The 23,587-nt window shown below is 35.2% G+C and overlaps 1 protein-coding gene across 2 annotated transcripts in view; it reads left to right on the forward strand.

Annotated features, from left to right (window-relative positions):
- LOC579053 (FERM, ARHGEF and pleckstrin domain-containing protein 1) overlaps positions 1 to 23,587 on the forward strand; it is a 99,529-nt gene that overhangs the window by 70,539 nt on the left and 5,403 nt on the right. For both annotated transcript variants that reach the window (XM_030981863.1, XM_030981864.1), the window contains exons 12-20: positions 14,305 to 14,417; positions 16,067 to 16,156; positions 16,948 to 17,078; positions 17,541 to 17,622; positions 18,721 to 18,907; positions 19,444 to 19,494; positions 19,936 to 20,066; positions 20,723 to 20,881; positions 22,802 to 22,915. In XM_030981863.1, the coding sequence (XP_030837723.1) occupies positions 14,305 to 14,417; positions 16,067 to 16,156; positions 16,948 to 17,078; positions 17,541 to 17,622; positions 18,721 to 18,907; positions 19,444 to 19,494; positions 19,936 to 20,066; positions 20,723 to 20,881; positions 22,802 to 22,915 (1,058 nt within the window). The remainder of the gene's footprint in view (positions 1 to 14,304; positions 14,418 to 16,066; positions 16,157 to 16,947; positions 17,079 to 17,540; positions 17,623 to 18,720; positions 18,908 to 19,443; positions 19,495 to 19,935; positions 20,067 to 20,722; positions 20,882 to 22,801; positions 22,916 to 23,587) is intronic.

Here is a 23,587-nt window from a genome sequence, read left to right on the forward strand (position 1 = left end):
GGAGGGTGGGTTATTCAGCTTGCCAGAGGTCATTTCGGACACTGAACCTAACTCTGACATATTCAAAAGTCTTGGCTCCCCTGATAGTGTTAGTGATATTGATCAAGATGAAGATGATGGTCGTAATCTATCCCCTTTACAGATCCATGAGTCCCTCTTTGTTTCAGAACTAAGCGATATGCTAGGTAAAGATGGGCTCCACCGCAGGGGAAGTTCTAGCTTAAGCAGTAGTAGCAGTAGCACTAGTAGCAGCAGCAGTAGCAGTGATGATTTTGATCAAAGAGGGCGTACCGATACTGAAATTAAAGTTGAATATCCCGTAGCCGAAGTCAAAGCCATTCCCAGTGACCTAACAAGCCCTTCTGTTGATGATGCTTTCACTTTTAGTAGTTATGATTCCCCAAGTCTTGACTCCTTCTCACTAGCTCATTCTGAAGCAGGGCAATTGGGGAACGGGAGAAATTTAGAGGGTAACCTTCACAGTGACTATAGGGCCTTTAGGCAAGAAAGGAAACTGTTCTTTGAGAGTGATGAGAACCTGGGCCATACCCTTGGGGAAGCAAATGCTAATCTCCAGGCTTTAGAAGACGATCTTGATGAAACCTCTCACACCCTTGTCCAGTTAGAAGAATCCCTGGCGGAGACTCTCCAAGCAGAAGGAGTCGACGCCTTTACAGAAACCAGCTCCGGTACCGGTACAGACCCAGATGAAGAAGTAAAAGGGGTAATATCCAAGGGTCTTACAGAAATCGATGTGGGCACAAAGCGCGTCTCCTTCTCTACAGAAACCGATGAGACATCTATGATCCCTAGTATTCTGGAATCTCTTAGGGACTCTGGGGACACTGCTAGTCCAACCCCTTTAGATCTTAAGATAGATTACCTGAGGGACTATGATGAACTATTCCAAAGGGATAATGCTTTAGTGGACGATGAATCCGGTAATTCTTCCGCTCCGCTTCAATCCCCGCCACACCACTATGTCAGTCCTGGTATCTTGCCCGAGAGTAGTCTTCCCAAACTCCCAGAATTGTCTAAAGAAATGGTTGCCAAATTGGAAGCCCAAACAGAGGCAGCCCCTATCAGGACAGTAATCCAGGATGAGATAGAGGGAGGGGGTGATGACATTTTAGGGGATTTGCCAAATATCGGGGGTAATGGCTTCCAGGGAACCAATGGGAACTGGCATCATCAGAGAGGGTCTGGTCAGTCGGTGTATGTCAGTAAGTTAAAGGTTCAGATCCCGCGACCGGGCGAGCTGTTGATTCCGCCGGGGAGCGCCGGGAGCGCCGTCAAGTCCAGCAGCCCCGGGAGTGACGACTCCATGCGCAGACACTTTGGTACCGCGCGCAACCCCGATGACCTTGTCAGTTGTAGTGAGCTGAGTTTTGGAAACCTAGAAAATGAGAGCCTGCGTGTGCACTGTGATGGTGGTGATGGTACTGCTGCGTACATGAACCTGGGGTGTGGGATGGATGATAACCTGAGTGAGAATGAGAGCGATAGTGAGGTGGGGAGTGACGAGGGCACGACGTCGAGCTCCAATGATAGCTGTGTGTATCAGTATAAGGTCTCCGAAGCCCGCTACACCAAGACCCACTCTAAGAGCAGCCTCGGAGAGTCGGGTGGTAGCTCTAGTAGTGAGGGCGGGGACCAAGTGCTTGGTCCAGACGCTGGGAGTGCAGCCGCTCATTTTGATATTTTCACTGGTAGCGGTGGAATACTGTCTGGCAACGGACATGACTTGTTTGCCGACTTGGAGAATAACGACTTCTCCCTGGCAGCAAGCACTTGCAATTCAGACGATTTTGATTAATCACACAACACTCTATATCTTTCTTTGAATATCAACATTTAAAATTCAGTATATATCGTACAAAAAAATATTGTTGACATTGTTTCCACTCATCAGTTTTTGAAGACTGGATGTAAACAATTGAAACACAACACAAGTCGATTATTCAATTGATGGCTTCGCAAAGAAACCAACTCATGTTCTTATTATGATATACAAAATATATACACATGTACTTGATTATAATATACAAATATAAACAAAATACATATTTCAATACATAGAAAAAAAAAATATACAAAATACAGTTTTCAGCAGATGTCTATTAAAACGATAGTTAAGGGAGTGAAATCATTACTCTTTTTATTCTTTAGCATAATGCCTGTGCTATTAGCAAATATGTACTTGCAATGTATATTAACTATGATACGTGTAACTCAGAAAAGTTAGCAAATTGTTTTTGTAATACTATAAATGCACTTGATATATTAATCTTATTATTTCATAGTTTACACATTTGAAGCATGTAAGTTTCTCAAGCGCATGAAAGAAAATATATGATACCGAAAATATAAATTGCTACTAGCTTGCGCTTGTATGTCAAGTGTGTTACCCTGGATGGTGTAGGTGTGATAATTCTTTCCATGTTGGAATTGCAAAATCCATGGCTGCATTCAGACTTGTAAATAATCCAACGTGCTATCGCGGGGTCGATACCCAGTACTACACCAGGAGCCATGCATAGAACGATTATGGAAAGTCAAACTGTTGTGTTTAAGTCTGTGTATGAACAGGTAGAGATGGTACTATTTCCTCAAGCCACAAAAGAATATCCCCAGAAACCGATCCATTGCAAATGTACTTTATCCCACTCCAAATCCCAAATTCCTTGAAAAAGAAATGTATTTTAGATAACAGTGCTGCTTTCATTCTCTGTTGACTACAGACTATTTTTCAGCTTTAAATCTCTTACAACCCAGCATTCTCTGCCCTCACCTCCCCCCCCCCCCCCTCATATTTCCTCTCCTCTAAACCCCACCCGGTTGTAAATAAATGTAGGTTGTATAACTTTGACTCAGAGTTTTCTTTTTGACATGTAAACCCTTTTGCTCCGTCATATAAACTCAGGAATGACTTTGAAAAAGTCTGGTACTTTTGACAAACCCCACCCACCCAGCCAGCAGATGCCAATCTGAAGTAAACCCTCTCTCCCGCCAATTAGAACTGGCTTATTTTTGTACTTTTGTTTTTTTCTGAATAGTACTTCAAATCAAAGTTATTTTCCCTTTAGGAACTTTCATTCCTGCTTTATTTTTCTTATAATACTTTGTCCTTGAAACATGAATTAGCTTTTTATTCTTCTATCTTTCGATATTGGCTTCCTGAGAGCCTTCTGTACATTGGAAAGGCTATTATCTCTTTGTTTGAGGATAAGGGAGAAGATGAACATAGGAATTGCACTGATGTAAAGCTTTTTCTTCTTTGTTATATAGCTCAGAAAATGCTCGGTACTAAATTTCCATCCCACCTCTTTATTTTGAAATCCAGTGTTTAACTTACTTAGTTATATCATAGAAGACAACCAAATGTTATGTAACGGAAGTTGCTTTTAGAGAAGTCAATTGTGCTGTCTGAATTTGAGTGTGAAATGCAACTAGTAAAGTTTTGCCAAAATGGTTTCTGCAAAAAAACTTCCTTTAATGTGGGACTGCACTACTTATAGCTACTTGCGCCCTCTATACAGCAAACTATGCCCAAGCGGTACCTGTTGATCCCCCATGGTCCCCTTTTTCTTACGTTAATCGAGATGTTATGTTTGATGAGATAACCACCTGTCAGTGACCATGCAGGGAGGTCTAATCCCTCCTGGCCAAGCTAGTGCAGATAGGCTTTAATGAATTTAATTGTGCTTTAATTTGAGTGTGAAATGCGACTACCGGTAGTAACATTATGCCAAAACGGCTTCTGCAAAAATACTTCCTTTAAACTAAAATGTTATTCATGTGAAATGACTTTGCTAATAGATACTCTTTTTAGTAAGTTTCTTGAAGGAAATAATTGAAAACATCTTCTCTTGTTTCTGTTTTTGGGGTCATTTGTGATCCTACAGGAAATGAAAAGTGCCTATTTTCAGCATTATTATTAAGATCTGTTATTTTGTTACAGCCGCCCTGAATATAAAGCTTACATAAATATTGTAGATGTTGGAAATCTATTTTTTATTACGATTTTCTTCTCTCAGGATTTATCTAGGCTAAGTGGCCAATATATTTCAACTTCATCTGGGCCTAGAGGGTTCAAAAATACACAATAGAATAAATTTTGAAGAGAGAGATATGCCTAAGATTTTATTAATGAATTTTGAATGAAGATTTTGAAGTTTAGAAATGACAAAGGTTTTTTTCCCCATGACCAAGAATATTAAGGTAAGAATTACATGTTTATCACACAAAGTGGAATGCCATATTGAATTGTGATTTTTAACCACTTGCACCAAATTAATTAATGTGTCACAATTTTACACCTTTTCGTAGACTGCAGCTTTTTAAACCAGAAAAGTAACTAATTCCATAACCAAGTTCGTTTAACTGTTAATCCATTCTTGCACCAATTAACACATTTAATTGTTGTGATTGTAGTGGTTCTAATACATTGTTTGCATACAGAATGACGCCATATAATTAACTAGTTACTAATTACAGAACATGATATCTTCATTTATCATCAATATTGATGTGATACAATATGATACATGGATTTCGAATCATACTGAACTCCACGCCCCCCCCCCCCCCCCCCCCCCCCCCACCTCCAGCTCCAGATTTGGACATAAATGTATAAGAGGCATTTTGTGCATATATAAAATATGTAGATGTAGCCTATGCATCAATCATTTCTATTTCTTGTGTCTATGATACTCTGATACATAATTATTGAAAAATTCTGAAGGAATAAGTACATGTATATATTGACTTAGATTCCTAGATATTTAGAAGTAATAGTTACTTAATTTGATATTTGGTCCTACACACTTCCCTAAGAACCACAATGGTTTTGTTTGATATCCAAATATATTATTACCGGTACTTTTTCATTTGTTCCTCCCCCCCCCCCCCCCCCCCACATAAGAAAATTCCATCCATTATTGTATCAGTAGTACTATGATTACAAAATATACATTGATATCAGGATAAGTTTTTTGCATATGATGTAAGAGTTCTTTTATTTGCCAAATTATGCTCTCCGGGAAAAGGTTCGGGAAAATATGCGTAAATTAATATTGAATGAATATCAAACAAATATGCAACAATTGATTTTCAGTTTTATTGCGGAAGTGATAATACTTCAATGTAAAAGAAAAATTCATAGCAGACAAAGTATGAGTGGGGTTAGGGTGTCAATTTTAGAATACTTACTTGTTTTTACTTTGACTAATTGATTGTGACTTACTAGGTCATTATGGGGCTTGAAGTTTCGAGAGGGAATACCCCAGTGGGGTTTGTTTTGATAGGAAAAAATGTAATATTGACTTTAAATTCCGAGGTCATTGGATTAGTCTGTTTGGATGAGCAATTTTAGATTTATTTTCTTTCTTTTTATGTAAGGAAACATGCCCTTGAAGGATGAGAGAAGGCAATGTTCATCGTGAAGTCCTTCACATCGTGTTTTCATAAAGGCACTGACAGTAAAGAGTACATTAGATTATAATGATTGGAATCAATTTAGCCCCAAGTGGGTTAGGAATAAACATAGTTATGCTCATAGGGCAGCGATTACTCTACGTCAAACACATTAAAACAAAATAGATTAGTAGCGAGAAAGAGAAAGAGCGACAGATTAAGATGTAACTCTCTTAATTACATGTATACCTCATCTGTTCATACTAACTTCCATTTTTATGCCTCCGCCTGTTGAGGGCGATAAAGGTGACTTTGCGATCTCATTTTTCTTTTCTACGTAAAAAATTATAAAAAACATTGTGTGAATGGTGATTGCATGGTATATGGAAACAAGCTAGGCCCTTTCTCACTTTTTTTTTTCTTCCTTTTTTTTTTCTTCCATTTTGTTACAAATTTGTGTTCTGATTCTGATGTAGAACAACGATTTGAAAGACGTTTCTGGGTTTCCAAAGTTCGCTTATCTTTAGAAAAAAAGAGAAAAAGACTGCAGCTAGTACAAGTGTCGTGTGAGGCGTTCAAATAATCATGCTTTTTGTTTTGTGTCGTCCGAACTCTTGCTTAGAAGTGTCCATTTCTTAAAGAGAGAAGCATTTTAAATCTATTCTCGAGAAACAAAATACATGCTTCTTTAGAAAAATAATTAAAAAGAAGCATGATCAAAATTCATTAATTGCATAAATGGAAACAATTTTAAAGGTCATTTACTGAAAAAGAAAACATTCTACTTCTTAAAAAAGAGGGACTGCGTTTAGAACTTAGCATATCTGAAATTGATACTGTCATGTATTCTTTTTAAAAGTAGCTCAATTTTATCAGGAATTGATTACATTTCCTCTACGAGAAAGGTATTTCAGAGAAGTGCATCTTGAAAGATTATAAGTAGTAGATTGTATAAATTTATATTTTAGCTTTTTTGAAATTTTTAAATCTTTCAAAGTTTTTATGAGATTTGTATGTGTATGAATATATTCTTGCTCATTTTACAAAGAGTCAAGAATGGATTTAAATTGGATTACAAAGAAAGAGCAAAAAATCAAATGAAATGAGTTGCCAAAAGCAGTCACAGAAATCGAAATACAAACTTACATGTATTTTAATTAGTAAAGAAATCTTTCTTCTAGGGAAATAAATGTTTTTCCTTCTCATAGTATTCAAAATATTAGTATATCATAAGATTATCTTCCAAAGTATTCAAAATTCAAGTATTCGCCACCAAAAGGTATACAATCAAGTGTTATCTTGAAGACTGATGAAATTTATGTAGAACTATGCTATTCAGTGCCAAATTAATAGTGCAATTGCTTTGGAAAATCATCCAGATTCCCAAAACTTTTTCAGAAAGCGGATAAAAATATACATGTACATCAAAAGAATTTTCAAAGTTGATGTCATAATTAATTTGCTTTTATTAAAAGAGTCGTGGTGTGGGTTTTTTGTCTGAATTTTTTTTTTAATCCTGAAATTAGTGATGGCTTTTAGAGAGTTGATTATTTGTTTTTACGAGTAGAGTGAAATGGTTGCTTTATTTCGGACTAATGAGTCATATTGTACATAAAGCCATAAATTACTTTAAAGTTACAAATATCATTTTATGAATTAGAAACAGCTAAGAGAGAATTGGAAGCTAAATTTAATGCTTTTCAAATATATGGACACGTGTTAGATATTGATTTTTGATTTGTAAATATACAATATTCATATTTTGTATAAGTTGTGTTTATTCAGTTGCTATATAACCATGTTCTGTAGCCATTCAATCATTCTTTTTTTTTCTTTTTAGTTAGCAAGTTTCTTTTTATTATGACGCTAAAGCACGCATAAAGGAGTAAGGACCAAACACGCTGATTGATTTCACAAATTTTTTCTAAATCATGCCATGAATCGTTGGTAATTATAATTATTCTTGCATGCTTCGTCGTTCATTTCTTTCGTTTTTCTCTTCAAAATTTTCTTTGCTGTGAGTTGTTTCCATACCATACCATTCCATCACACGTACGTGTACATCAGCTGATTAACTCTTTCCATCTCGTTCGTCACCAAATGTGATACGACTCTTTCACGACTCTTTCACCATCTTTTTGTCTTGTCCATCTCACTGTTTTTGGTCTTAAAAAAGAATGGCTTGCCTGCACATAAGCCATTGCGTGATGTTTTCAGTTTGCTGTGGTACTTACTAGCTAGTCACGGTTGTTAGTACACATTTGGAAAAGGCTTGAGTAGCTTGTGAATCCAATTTTCTTTCTTTTTTGTTATTCAGAGGAGCTTATTTTGGATGATATTTCTTTAGGAAAAGTATTGTTTCCCTGAAAGTGATTTTAATACTGTTTCCAAAGGCCTGTTTTCGTCAAACCGAAGTTGCCAAATAACCCGCTATTTTCAGACTCGGGTTATTTTCCGAAGCTCAAAATTGCGTCTTCACAAGACCAATACGCTCATCACAAACTAGATGAAGACGTAATGCGTTTTGAGGATTCCAAGTTCATGTCATGATCATTAGAGTTACAATAGCTGTGTTGTTTTTTCAATTTTTGGGGTTTATATTCTTGAGACCACAAGTCAGCATGATAGAACCGATTGGTACAAGTTATCAATGCTCAATTACCAAGTCCCTTAGATATGAAGGTTCACATGGTGCCCTGCATCTACTTCCGGGTCATTTGGTTGGCAATTTTTGTTTCTCTCTAGGGAAATACTAGACTTACTTTGTCTTTTATAGGTCAAGGAGACCCTGCGTTAATATCAGTCAGCATATATTGTTGATGATATTATTATTTTATTTTTTTGTAAATCGATGTTATTATCTTTGAAGACAATTTTTGCAATTCTTCATCTAGCAATAGGGATGGAACTTACATTCTAAGCATTTTGGGTATATAGAGTATAAAAAGTATTTCTAAAAAGAAGTATGAAAAGCCCAAATCCCTACTAGCTTATGATATCCCTTTAAGTAAGGGCTGTATATGTCTCTTTTGAAGAAGGGGTGGGGGTTGTAATTTTTGATATATTCACACTTCCTGTGAATTCATAGTTTCTGTTTCCTTTTTTTCAAAAATGATAATTATAAAGTTGTGAAATAGTATTAAAACTGTCATTTTTCAATGAAGTGCTTCCTTGAATTATATGCTGATAACAAACAGACATTTTGATAAAAAAAAACTAAATATTTGAGTTTGCTTGGAAACAGATTTTTCTTTAAAATACTTTCGTTTGTCCATAGGTCTTTACAAAAGACCCTTCACATCTTATGAGACATCTGTGGTTTATTCAATTAGTTCTCTCGTTTTTCATCACTCCAAGGTTAATATTTAAGTCACAAGATTAATGTTATACCTAATAGTGAAACCTCACTTTGGATAGTGTAAAGAAAGGCTCCCAAGAAGATTTTATTTTTTTAAAGACAAAATAATTTTTGGATTAGAAATCATCGACCCTGAAAACTGTAGGACGAGAAGTGGTGTAACTGAGATGTAACTCCTTGTAACCATATTCATCTGCCTATAGCCCCAAAATGATGTTGATAATATTTAAAAAGATATAATTCTTTTCCATTCCCTTCAATTCATGGACACTTTCATTGAAAGGGCAACTATAATTTGGACAGAAAATGAAAGTATTATTGTTCCAAATCCATCTCATGTAGTATAGAATTTGATATATTCATCTTAGTATAAGTCTGCCAATATAATGTGCAATTATATTCCTCTTCTTATGTTATTGTTTTAGTGCTTCGCATGCATGGCTTGCCTAATATGATGCCAGTTTTATGCTTCCATTTATACAGTATATAATACATCTCCATGCACTAGCATCCCAGTTTAGCTGTATGATAGCTGCCATCGGGATTATCTCTACAAGTAACAAGTAACTATATAATTCTGATAGCATCAACTCATTACACTTGTGCCAATTTGAAATACACCATGAAAATAGACGCTTGATTCATGTGCAATTAAAATTTATAAATTTGCTTTTTCTCCCGAGAAAGTATGATACATAATGGATTGCCAAAATAATGAGGAGGGGAAAGAAAGTATAAAGGATTAAAAACAATAGTATTCCCTGAATATTAGATTTTCTAAATGATCAAAAATCTTTTTATCATAGTTCAAAATGGCGATTAAAGCATTCTAGATTAATATTTTATTGATCAATCATCATTGTTTTATTGTAAAACAATTGGCACCATGCCACTTTAAATCTTCATTATGGCAACAATTATTTTAGCATGAAGTATTAAAATGGTATATCTTCTGAAATTGTAAGTTTACTTTGATAATTTTGACAATCCTATGCAATCAAAATGTCCATTCATTTGTTCTTCTTTTGAAATAGTTTACAATTTTGATGGAAAATTATTTCTTATATTGAATTGGCGTATGCTATTCCGCCACAAATATAGTTCTCCCATTTCATAATACCTTACCGGTACTTAAAGTGGTCGACTTTTCCTTCATTTTAATATCATTTCATTCCATTGGTGCTTAAAAGAACTTTAACCTCTATGCTTTGCAATCATGATTTCAATCTGACTTTTTAAATTTTGAAAGAATTTACCAACGAAAAAACATTTGTCTATTTGGTAGCTATTCAAAAATCATGCCTGTTTTTATATTTATAATCTTTTGTTTTAAATGAAATGCTGGGTTTTAGGATGACAAAATTAGGAATAAACTCTATCTCATTCATATATTTTAGTTTTATCAAGGATTAACTAATCTGCTAGGAAGGGGAAAAAATTATAATGCAACTCGATTTAGTGGACCAAATTTGCTTTTACATCGCTGCTTATTGTTTTGTTTTCATATTGCATCAAGATACACTCGATTACGTGAAGGAAATTGGTATCCAAAAATTTGATATCAGGATATCTCCTTAAGTTTGTTGTAGATTAAAACTATTCTTCTTTTGTTTTCAATTTTATCCCACCTTTAATAAGTTCAACTAACTTTTCAGAGACTTTTTAAAATTTATTTTCTAAACAAAAACTTCTAGCTGTTTTATTCACTTTTCATCTTCCATTTTTATGTACAATTCAAATCAGATTCTCAACTATACTTTTAAGATATATTTTTCATATTTTCAACGATGAGGGAAATATGTTCTGTTGTTTACCGTAGTCTAATGTATATATATTATTCAATAAGTGATGATGTTCATGATGATATACCAAGTGTCTTGTGTTAGGTTGTTAATTGTGAAACATTACTAAGATCTAGCCTTATATGTGGATGTCTCTTAATACTTCTTTCAGACGATCTTTCTCCTATTTAGAGAGCAATAATACTTTTAATTGTCACCAGTCTAGCCTATAAATCGTAGAGTTTGATTGTTGAAGAATATTGAGAGAAAACAATTGAAAAAATAGTAATGTAACCTAATATTCCAATAATTTTGTGTCTTTCCTTAAAAATTTGTTGCGATGGCGATTCTTATTGGGCGTTGGCTTTTTTGAAAATTTTAGAGATTAGTTGCTAATTGTAAAGATAACCTAGGGCAGATTAAATTTAAACTTTGGGGGGGGGGGAGAAGAAGGAGGGGGGGTGCTCTTTTTATGGTGCTCTTATATATGGTCCGGTAGCTTTTGCACCAGGTTTATTTCATCAAAGATAAAAGGTTTAGTGTTGGGTTGCTGTTGGGTTTTAGGTTAAGTTTTGGGTTTAGGTCAGGGCTGAGGTTAGCTTTAGGGTTTAAGTCAAGAATTAATTCAATATGTACATCTGACTGAGGAGCAATTGTCACCGGAGCAATCGTCGTGCAACCCAATTTATAACCATATATAGGGAGGGGGGGGGATTGGGCATTTTGTATTAGGTATGCATTTACCTCTGCTTCGTTTAGATCAATGTTTGCACTCTACACAAGACAGAGCACATTCATAAATCTAGATCTGTCAACAAAAAAAAAAAATAACAAATCATAACCTAAAACTCACAGTGCATCAAAATGAATATTGACACCCATTCCACATAATGGTGTTATTCTTCAATATTTGAAATTACCTTAAGACTTTCCACCATTAAACACCAATAATATTTGCTCTTTCTCTGTTTCCTAAATGTTCTCTATAAATATATATTTGTTTATTCCATAATTGTTGTACAAATTAGCAATTTGTAACAGTAAGGCGGTTAACACAGCTTGATAAGGCAGTTATACGCGTACCGGTAGATGATGAATGTGAGATTGATTTAGTATTCAGCTACTGTTTATTTGTTTCTTGAAGAGAGTTTAACAGAAAATTCTTTTGAATATTTTTATGATGGCTCTATAGATGTTCATCATGATATTTTGACAAATATTATTTTCAGAGCTTTTGTAGGATAATTGCAAGTTATCGATGTGCGCATCTTTGAGTTGTACATGTACATGCACAAAAAATATATTACTGCTCTGCAAAATGCTGCTTTATGCGCATAAATGTACTTATTTGAGTATACATGTATAAACATGTTTTAAAGCATCTTATTCACAAAGGAAAAGGCTTACAGGGATTGGTAACTCTCTCTCAAATGGGTGACTTTTACTACGTGTACATGAATTTGTCACAATTTGCTTCAAAATTCTTTGCAACACGATTCTGTATTCACTGCATTTTTTTTAATCTAGGGAAGAAAAAAATATTCTTGCGATTATTTTACTGAAGTTTTAGGAACAGCATTCACATAACCCCCAAGAATATTTTGAAATTTATTCAAAATTTGATATTAACTGATTTTATATTATTATGTATCAAAAACACTTTTTGTATAAGTATGAGTAAACAAAATACAGAATATAATAGTTTTAAACCTATTTTCTTTGAGAAACAAATTATTAATGGCTGAAAATCAGATAATTTGATTTGTAAAGATTGTATTTTCTAAGTAGATTTGTGTAATTTTGTGGTCAGACCATCATTAGTTTCTATTTTTTCCATCATAGATTTTGTAATGTCAATCATAAATTGAAATAACCGACTATCAGTCTTTATGTATTTGCTGGATGCAGCGAAACGAAACAAAGTTATATATTAAAATAAAGTATAATGAGTGTAAATCTCTAATTGACTGGAGTATGTTATTTACTCTCTGTTTACAATGTGTAAGATATCAGGGGCATTGATTTCATGTCATGGCATTACATTACATAAACGTGTACAGTCAAACCTGCTATAGTGACCACCTGTCTAGGAAGACCACATTTTTTGTTTCCTTGAAAAATGGTTTCTCATTGAAACAGGTATGGAACCTGTGCATAAAGACCAACTGCTTATAAAGAAGTGTTTTCTTGTCTCCCTTGGGTGGTCTTTATAGACAGGTTTTACTGTACGCATATTTACAAGACCATGCTATCAATCAAGAAACTCCATTACACAGGTTACCTGTTCAATAACCCAACCCCCCCCCCCCTTCCCCTTCCCCTCCACCCGCCAAATATTCATATTAACTCGGAGCCGGATAAACATACAAACAAAAAGTCAATAAACATCATTTACAGTCAATAATCAAAGTTCACATACAGTAAAAAAAAAAAAAAAAAATATATATATATATATAAAGAAAAAAGAAGAAGAAAAATTGTGAAAAGGTTGCTGCTCTCTCGTGTCTGGAGCCCCTAAAGCACAATTTCAGAATTTTGGAGCGATGGAACGATATCTCTGGTCTCTTCTGGTTTGGTAGTGGGAGCTCGGGTAAGGTAAGAATGAGATGCATGATTGTGGTGGTGACACAGGGATGAGTGTGTGGGACTGCGTGTGGCCGTGGACCAGAATGTGTATGCCGAGCGCCAGAAGGGTGTTGATGCATTAATGTTGATACATTAAAAATCCCACATTTTGCTATAGAGTGGTGAAGTGTGACGTCATCAAAAATCTATTTTTAGAATTTCTCAATTTTTTCTTCATATTCCGAAAGAACATCAAAAATAATGTCCAAATGTCGAAAACCAATTGAATATGTTAAGTATTGGCTGAGATATGACCATCTGAATGAATATATGTCCTATTGGAACTCAGTGTTATATCCTCTGGCTCCTAACCATTAGGAGCCAGAGCATATAACACTGGGTTCCTATGGGGAGTATATTTATTAAGACTGTCATATCTCAGCCAATACTTAACATATTCAATTGGTTTTCGACATTTGGACATTAATTTTTATGTTCTTTCGGAATATGAAGAAAAAAATGAGAAATTCTAAAAAATAGATTTATATGACGTCACAGCTTCGGTACTCCATTGAAGCTGCTTGAATATTGGAATTGCTCTTTCTGAAATGTCATGAGCTACTTTTGCCCTTCCCAAAAGTTTGAAATACAAAAACTCCCAAATTAATGGAATGAATCTGAGAAGAATTTAAAGTATTTGTTGTCATATAAGAATTGGTGGATGGTGGGATGTGTTTGGCTGTAAAAACCTCGGTATTCATGTTATTTGTTGCTGTCGTGGTTGTTGAGTGGGAATGGTAAGTGAAATATCTTCTTTCATTTTTAAAGTTGCCCAATCAGTTGTAATAGACGTTCAGTAATATTGTAAATTTGATGATATTGTATTGGTATCTTAAAATTGTATTTTGGCTCTTTTTGGATTTGCTAAATTGCTAACATTATATTTTCATTCAGAAATTTCAATTATGTACGTATATTTCATTTAAATAAATATTTCATTAGAGGCTTTTTCAAGTTCCTCGAAGCTAAACAGCTATTTGTTCCCATGTATACATTCATTTTGCATTCATGAATTTTGGCTTGTAAATAATCTGCTTTTAAATAAATATGTGCTTGAAACTGTGATTTACCAATCCTGTTAATCTTTGTACGAAATTCATGATTTTCCTTTCTTTTATTTTGTAGGTTCTCCTGCCCCGTCACCCACCAAATCCATACCAAGCTATAACAACGATTCCTCAGAAGTAGTCTCGTCACCAGTCACAAATAATCATGAAGACGAACCAGTCAAGAAAAAGGTAAGCTATTTAAAAATTACCAGTAGGCCTTGAGGAAGATTGTTGTGTAAGTGGAAACTAGTTATACAGTCTAGCGGTAAACAAATTATCTTGGTAAGTGATGGGTGCACTTTAACAATACACATTTTGGAGACTTGTAATTCCTTTGATCCTGTGCAGATGGAACTTGATAGGAAGACAATGATTGGAAAAGCAGAAGATTATGAATCTATTCGCAAATAGAATGCAGGCAAAGTTTTTTAGGTTGATTTTATACATTCTAGCTGTATAAAAATTGTCTTGTAAAGTGCTTGGTACACTTTAAAGGTAATACAAAGTTTTGGGAATTTAGAAAATCGGGTGGATAGTGATTCTTTACAATTTTGATATATTTGGATGTCCCTGTGGATGTATCATAAGAACTAGAAAATTGAGCACCTAAAACACTTCTGCTTTCGAGAAAAATTGAATATAAAAATTTACCGGTGCTTCCCGTAAATTTTGATTGTTTTTCAAATAGCACCTACAGCCGTACAATGGTAGCTGCGACCATGAAAATCTCAGAATTTGTACTTGTGATGTATAATATCCAAACGGGAATAGCTAATCGGTCGATTTTAATCAAGAAACATTGTTTTATAGCTTAATTAATATCTTGACCTTGAGAGGGAGCTATACAACATAAAGAGTTCATCATAAATAGTTTCATAACTTTAGACTCGACTTCAACCGCGACAACGATCACTGAATATTGTAGGATCGCATATGCTTCAAATTTGTTAATTTGAACCGAATTCATGACCCCATACCAAAATTTTGTATTACCTTTAACAACACATCATAGGAGACTTGGCATTCCTTTGAAGGAACTTAAAAGGAAGACAATGATAGGAAAAGTAGAAGATTATGAATAAGAAGCACATGTGAGTGAATCACTGTGGTTGTAGGTCATACCCCAGGTCACGCAGTAGGCAACGGTAGTCCGACTGAAAAGGAAGTGGTTTTTATAAGCTGATGAGGGTCGGATCATGTGATACCTTGTAAGACCTTCGTCGTTCAAGAGGGCTGAGAAGGGAAAGAGATAGAGAGAGGGAGAGAGAGATGGGGAAAAGGCGTTTGTCTTCTATTAGAATGTAAAGATGAAGGAAATGATTTATTAGTAGCATTCTCAATGTAGGTTCCATAAAGGTCCATATGAACGTATGTGTAATATTCCATGTAAAAAATCAAAAAATTAATCTTTTCTGTTTTGAAAGGATGTGTGTATGCAGGTATTAAGATCCTTTGTTTAGGTTGCTGCTTTGTATTGACATGAAAAGTCTGTTCTCATTATTAATAGATTCATCTCAAATGCCATGTTTTAGCAGATTTGCTCTGGAAAGAATAGCTATTGGTTTGGAATATGTATTTAAAACAAGAAAAGTAGAAGTAAAATTCAAAAATTAGATATTTAGACTACTATAAGAATTTTCATAATTTATCTGCTGTTCTGATGGCTTTTTTTAGTTTGAAGTATATAGTGACAATTTTATAATAAAACAATTTCATGCAAATGTGTGTATGGAACTTGTAAAACATTTTTCAGTTCTATTTATTAAATGTAAGCAATTATTCATATGTTGATTTACATGTTTTATTTTGGTTTTGTTTGCTTTTTGTAATTTCTACAGAGGCATCCTCCTGACAGGGCTTACTTCATCGCTAAAGAAATCTTGACAACGGAAAGGACATATCTCAAAGACCTGGAAGTAGTTGTAGTCGTAAGTATCAATCAACTTATCTGACAGGCTCCATTAAATGTTATCTCGTTTGTATTAAAGGTATATTATTTTTGAAATTGCTTACTCTATTGTTGGCAAAACTCAAAAATTGTATCATAAATTGTTTGCAGTCATGTTCATGCTGGCGTTGTGAATTTCTTATGTACATTACACTTGCTTTGTTTGTTAAATACCTTATCCATTATTTAATATTCAAATTTCTGTTACTTGTTGCAATCTTTCAAATGCTACAGGTATAATAAGAAGTATTGTTTGTTTCTGAAACTTTGGGGAGAAAATGACCTTTCAAGTGAGCTCGCAAAGGGCCGGCTGGCTGTAGTAGAAACAAAGGCTTTAATAACAGGGTTGTTGGCCTATGATACTTATGACTCTGTTTTGATTTTAACAAATCAAAATAAAGAAGAACATTTTAGTATCAGCAAAATGAAATCCTCCGTGCTGCATTGGGGAGGACTTTGACCAAAACAAAACTCAAGAGGAGGTTCTAGTTAAAGAAATTAGCCTGAATTTAGCCTGAGTAGATTGTATATCTTACAAGTGAGGCGTGATGACTCAGTGGTAGAGCAGTGGTCTCGTAACCGGGAGATCCCAGGTTCGAAACTAATTTGATGCGCTAATGCCCTTTGGTAGGGCATTTATCCTCTTTACCAAGTCCCTCAGAGAGGACTTACAGCCATCGGTCCCCTGGTTTCTTCCTTACAAGCATACATATGCTTTCTTTAATAGCAGTGGGGTAAAACAAACCAACCAACCTACTTTTTTTCTTACAGTGGTTCCGGAAAGCAACGACCAATGAGGCGAATCTTCCAGAGACACTGGACATTCTCTTCAGCCACCTAGATCCTATATATGAATTCCATTGTAAATTCCTCAAAGAAGTAGAACAGCGCCTTTCATCATGGTAGGAATGCCAATATGTAGTCCCAAGTAATGAATTCTGTGTTGGTTCTAAAATCTTTACCAATGTGTAATCCCAAGTATTGAATTCTCTGTTGGTTCTAAAATGTTTACCATTGTTATCAGCCGCAACTCTTAACTAAAGACACGTGAGTGAATCAGTTTGCGATTGATTGGAGAACTTGTGATCAGTCGTAACTCTTTATAAGACGTCGCTCTAGTGCTCGTAAAACTACTCGTTTCATTTCAGTATCATCTTGAAGTTACAGTCAAACCTGCTTAAGTGACCACCTGTCTACATACAAAGACCACATTTAGTGTTTTCCCTCGGAATTTTTTTTGTTGTTGACACATGTACTAAAGGAACATGTCTACAAAGACCACTTATTGTGTTTCCCCTTGGGCGGTCGCTATCGACTGTAGTGTATTCTGTACTCAATGTATTTCATCCTTTTGTCCACTCTAGGGAAGGCAGACCCAATGCCCAGGGCAAAGGCATGTTCCAGAGAGTAGGTGATATCCTGCTCAAGAACGCTCAGCATTTGAAGGTAAATACACCATACAATTCTCATTTCAACAGTTTTTAATTACATTATTGATATTATTTCTGATTTTTAAGCGGGATTGCACTACTTATAGCTACTTGCGCCCTCTATATAGCAAACAATGCCTAAGCGGTACCCGTTGGTCCCCCATGATCCCCTTTTTGCTTATGTTAATTGAGAGCTGATTTGATGAGATAACCACCTGTCAGTGACCACGCAGGGAGGTTTAATCCCTCCTGGCCAAACTAGTGCAGATAGGCTTTGACTAGAATTATATTTGCAATGTGAAAACCTTTTTGTAGCAAACTTGTGTAGTGCTGAGGACATCTTTGTAGCACACATTGCAGAAATAATAATGATGTCTCTGCATCATGCAATGCAACAGGCCAATGGTACAAAAACAACAGCCTTCACTATAGTTACATGTACCTGTATGCCACATTAAATACAAAAATACACTATGATTGAGAGGACAACCTCTAAAAAAGCTGAAAAATGAGAATTCACCAATATTGAGCCTACATTCATGTGAAGACTTATCGAAACAAAAAAATCACATGTACAAGTTGACCAAGTCATACAAATTTGTTTCATTCGAATTGATCAACCTATTCAATTGTTGGAATAAGTTTGTTCTATACTGTTTGATTTGATTTGATTTATTAACCAACAGCAATATATTTCATACAATGATTTTACATATACAAGGAGAGAAACTATTGGTTGGTAAAAGGGACCAGATAATAGCACATGTGCTAGTCAAGCCTAACCCCTTAAACAGCTAAACAAAGTATTTTGGTACAAATCAGTTTAGAAAATGTAACAAACAAAAAATAATGAATTTACTATTATAATCGATACTTTAGAAAACAAGAATACTCAACAATGCCTTACAATATACAAACTAATAATGTAAAATATACATTGTGTACATATGCAAATTATTTAACTTGATATTTCATTCATGACTTGTTCAACAAATGAGTTGTAACAGAATTCCGAAACCTATTTCTAGACCTTGTCAATCTGACATCAATGGGTAATCTATTCTAAAATTAACTTGAAATAAACTGTTTTACGTGCCTTAATTCTTGTGTGCAGCTCTACACGGGTTACATCGGCAAGCTCGAGGAGGTCCTCACCGATCTGGAGGCCACGCTAAGGAAAAACAAGAAGTTTGAGTCTTTCTATCGGGACTTTGAAATCCAGAAGGTCTGCTATCTGCCCTTCAACACATTCCTTCTCAAACCTGTCCAGAGGCTGCTACATTACAAACTGGTGCTAGAAAGTAAGCAAAAAACAAACTAACCTTTTTTTCTTAGTGGAATATTATATGTTTGAGAAGAGACTAATGTCGGGGAAAAGCAGATAATGACATTCTGTTTGAAGGGTGATCCAAGCCTTGTGATAAGTTTATTTGTATGAAAGCAGAAGAAAGAAAAAAAAACAGAACGACACAAGTTTTAAATAAATCAGACTAATAATAAGAAATTCATGAATGTTTGAAATATGAGATCACAATTAAGCCTAAGTGAATTTCAAATTGGCAGATTGAAAATTCTTACAGATAGATAGAAATTGTAGAAATAATGTACATTAATTCAAAGAAACTGTAGAATATGATACATAAATAAATGAATAGCAATGTGCCACCATCAAATGAGTACAATAATTCATTGTATTTGACATCAAAATTAATAAGGGTAGGTATGTCTATAGATTTAGCAGTTTATAATTAAATTGATAATAATAATGGATCTTTAATTCCAATTTTTAATTAATTGATAATTAATTTGATTTAAATGTTCTCCTTTTCTTCTTTAGGACTTGTAAAGCACTATCAACCGTCTCACCCCGACTACAAGGACTGCAAGGGTAAGTTCTCTATGAAGTTTCTAAATCCCCACGCATAGAATCTGAGCCCTGTTTCACCAAACCTGCTATCAATAACAAGTTACAGTAACTGTTATAAGCTACTGAAATCGTGGCATCTGATTGGCTGACAGCTAATTTGTCATAGAATTTTAGCATTTGTTATTGATAACACAAGTTTTATGAAACAGGATCCTGTTCACATAGACTATTCATGAGTCACTATATCTGCATTTTTAGAGTACTTTTAAACGTGCAATTTCTATTTTACAGAAGTAATATTTAAAGCAGATATTTGAACATAGTACATACATCGTAGGAACCAATACTTTCTGAGCACAATATTTTGGTGATTAGTCTAATTATTTAAAAAGATTTAAGCTTCAATGAAAAGTTTATTCTAAATGGTTTACTGATTGTCTCTTTGATTAATTTTTTTTTCAGCTGCCCTGGGGGATGTGGGAGACTTGACTGCTGACATCGAGGAAAGTGTAAAGAGGATTGAAAACTTCCAGAAGCTAACTGAATTACAGAGAGATCTGGTCGGCATGGATACACTCATACAACCAAACAGGGTAAGGAGGAGTAGAAAGGAGGATGGAGATGATGGTGGTGGTGGTAGTGATGATATGATGATAATGATGGTGGTGGTGGTAGTGGTGATGGGGATGATGATGATGATGATGATGATGATGATGATGATGATGATGATGATGATGATGATGATGATGATGATGATGATGATGATGATGATGATGATGATGATGATGATGATGATGATGATGATGATGGTGGTGGTGGTGGTGGTGGTGGTGGTGGTGATGATGATGATGATGATGATGATGATGATGATGATGATGATGATGATGATGATAGAGGTGATGGTGGTGGTAGTAATGATGGTGGTGGTGATGAATATGACATTGGTGATACTGCTGATGATGATAATGATGGTGATCATCATCTGATCATGAAGATTGAATAAGCTATGTTATTGATGTAAATTAATTCCTGGTAAAATTTTCTTCTTTTTCTTTATAGATGTGTGTTGTTCATTATTGTGATGATTCTGATTCTTGAATAATATATTAAAGATGATGGAATACTTATTAATCTTCAGATGAAATGATAATTAACAACAAATGAAATACATGTCACTCTCTTTCAACATAATCCCCAGTATAATAATTACAAAATTATACAACCATTCAATCTCTCTTGATCTCAACAGCATTTTATCCGAGAGGGTTGCCTTCACAAGCTGTCGCGCAAGGGTTACCAGCAGAGGATGTTTTTCCTCTTCTCCGACGTCTTGGTGTACACCAGCAAGGGGGTCACGCCTACCAACCAGTTCAAAGTTCACGGCCAAATCCCTCTCAAAGGGGTCGTGGTAAGTCATTCTTGAGCTTGTAGAAACATCCCATTGATCACACTCCTGGGGAGTGTTTCGCAAAGACTAAGATCGACTTTAAGTTTGACTTAACTATTGCAGGCCGTTCATGCCACTGTTTACATTCACTATTTACTGGCATTGGTCTCTCAAGGGATGTTAACATTTTTTGACAATTCATTATTGAAGAAAAAAATATGATCTAAAGATCATAATGGTGAGAGCAACCAGTAGCATGAATGGCCTGCCATAGTTAAGTCCAACTTAAAGTCGATCTTAGTCTTTGTGAAACACCCCCCAGATATACATTGTACATTGAAAACTGTACATGTATATAAAGAGCGCTCAAGGGAAACGTGAAAAGGGCTCTTCATGTACAGGTGCCTTTAGTACAGGTTTCAATGAGAAACTGTATCAAAGGGAAACAAAAATGTGGTCTTTATAGACACGTGGTCACTTAATCAGGTTTGACTGTACAATACTAATATTGCTTGTGATGTAGACGTAATAAGCTCCACTCAAGATTACATTTGTAGATTGAATTTTTATGCCTCCGTTACGAAGTAGCCGGAGGCATTATGTTTTCGGGTTGTCCGTCCGTCCGTCCGTCTGTACGTACGTACGTACGTACGTCCCGTTCTCGTGATCGCGTTATCTGAAGAACCGATTGATGGATTCCTGCCAAACTTTGGTCATGTATGTATCTTGCAGAGCCGATGAACTGATTAGATTTTGGGGTTACGAGGTCAAAGGTCAAAGGTCACAGGGCTCATTATGTATGCAAAAACAGCTCGTGATCACGTTATCTGAAGAACCGATTGATGAATTCCTGCCAAACTTTGGTCATGTATGTATCTTGCAGAGTCAAAGAACTGATTAGATTTTGGGGTCATGAGGTTAAAGGTCAAAGGTCACAGGGCTCATTATGTATGCAAAAACAGCTCGTGATCGCGTTATCTCAAGAACCGAGTGATGGATTGCTGCCAAACTTAGGTCATGTATGTTACTTGCAGAACCGATGAAGTGATTAGATTTTGGGGTCACGAGGTCAAAGGTCTAAGGCCACAGCGCACATTATGTATGCAAAAACAGCTTGTGATTGCGTTATCTCAAGAACCGATTGATCGATTGCTGCTAAACTTAGGTCATGTATGTTACTTGCAGAGCAGATGAACTGATTAGATTTTTGGTTCATAAGGTCAAAGGTCATGGGCTCATTATGTATGCAGAAATAGCTTGTGAACACATTCTCATTAGAACTGACAGATGGATTACTATTTAACTCAGGACATCTTGCAGAGCCAATGAACTGAGTAGATTTTAGGGTCATGAGGTCAAAGATCAAAGGGTCATATATGTATATGAGAAATTGCTTGTAATCACAATATTCTGAGAACCTGTTAATGGATTACAATTGAACTTGAATTCTAAAAATGTGTTCTGTTTTGGTTTGTAAAATTGCTCTATGACGGAGGCATCATTTTCGACTGCGCGCAGTCGAATTCCATCTAGTTTAAAATTATTTCAAGTACTGAATATTATGCTTGTTGCTCGTATTTCAGATGACTCGTTATCTTGATTGCTTTATATCATCGATTCATATAACTGCGAACATAAAGATGACATCTGAACTTTTAACTTCACATTTGTTATCCTTTATCTATTGTTATAAACCTGCATGAGAAAAAATGAGTTGTGGGAGATCCCTTTATTATACCATGAATAAGGGTGTGTACATTTTTTTTAAAATCCATTTTATAAATATCTTGAAATCTTTTTACCATTATTGTAATTGTTGATGATTACAATTAATTCTATTTTGTAAATCAATCTGTATACTTTACCAGTGAATAACAAATTTCTGGATGGATAATAAATGCTTAATTTAATGTTTCATTTTATTGTATTGCATTGTTTCAGCTCGAAGACAGTGAACTGGATCGCTCCGTTGCCAACTGCTTCACGTTGTACGGGGGTAACAAGACGGTCGTCATAGCAGCCAGTACACCCGAGGAGAAGATAAGATGGATGCAGGTAAGACAGACAAAATACAAAGGAAAAAAAGATATAGTTAACAACTAAATTAGTCATACCCCTTGTAAATATGATGTTTTTGTGTTTTCCGCAACTCAAGAATGAAATGTGGACTGGTTGAAATAGATAGGGCCTTTGTTGAATACTTTTAGATTTAAGCTTTGATATGTCACATTTTCAAGAAACATAAATGAGGACAAATCAATTTTCAGATACTTAAAAAATTACAAAACTTGGTAAGAGTATTGATAATTTAGGTGTTAATTGTAGATACTTTTAAGAATTTTTGAAAATTCAATTAGCTCTGCTTATAAGAGAGGTACCATATATATTGGGAGATTTGAGTTGTTTGACCGGTAGGTTCCCTTGGTCAGCTCTCTGTCTTTGCCTAAACTGACTCAAACGGACCCCGGTTCGAGACTGAGAAGTATATGATCGGTCCATCACATTCTACTTGTACCCTAATTGTCGTAGGAAAGAGAGCAAGTAGATTTAGGGTGCTTTTTCAAACCAGAATGTCTTTGTGCTGTAATCCATGGCCCCGTCTTATAAAGGATTGAAATGAATCTCAACTATGAACATAAGAGAAAGGAGACTGGAAACTTGCGCTTGATTGGAGGACTTACGTTTGATTTCGATCAATGTCAAAAATATTTCCTTCAGATGAAATTT

Source organism: Strongylocentrotus purpuratus, unplaced genomic scaffold, assembly GCF_000002235.5.
Source record: "Strongylocentrotus purpuratus isolate Spur 01 unplaced genomic scaffold, Spur_5.0 spur5_scaffold_12, whole genome shotgun sequence".
NCBI classification, from domain to species: Eukaryota; Metazoa; Echinodermata; class Echinoidea; order Camarodonta; family Strongylocentrotidae; genus Strongylocentrotus; species Strongylocentrotus purpuratus.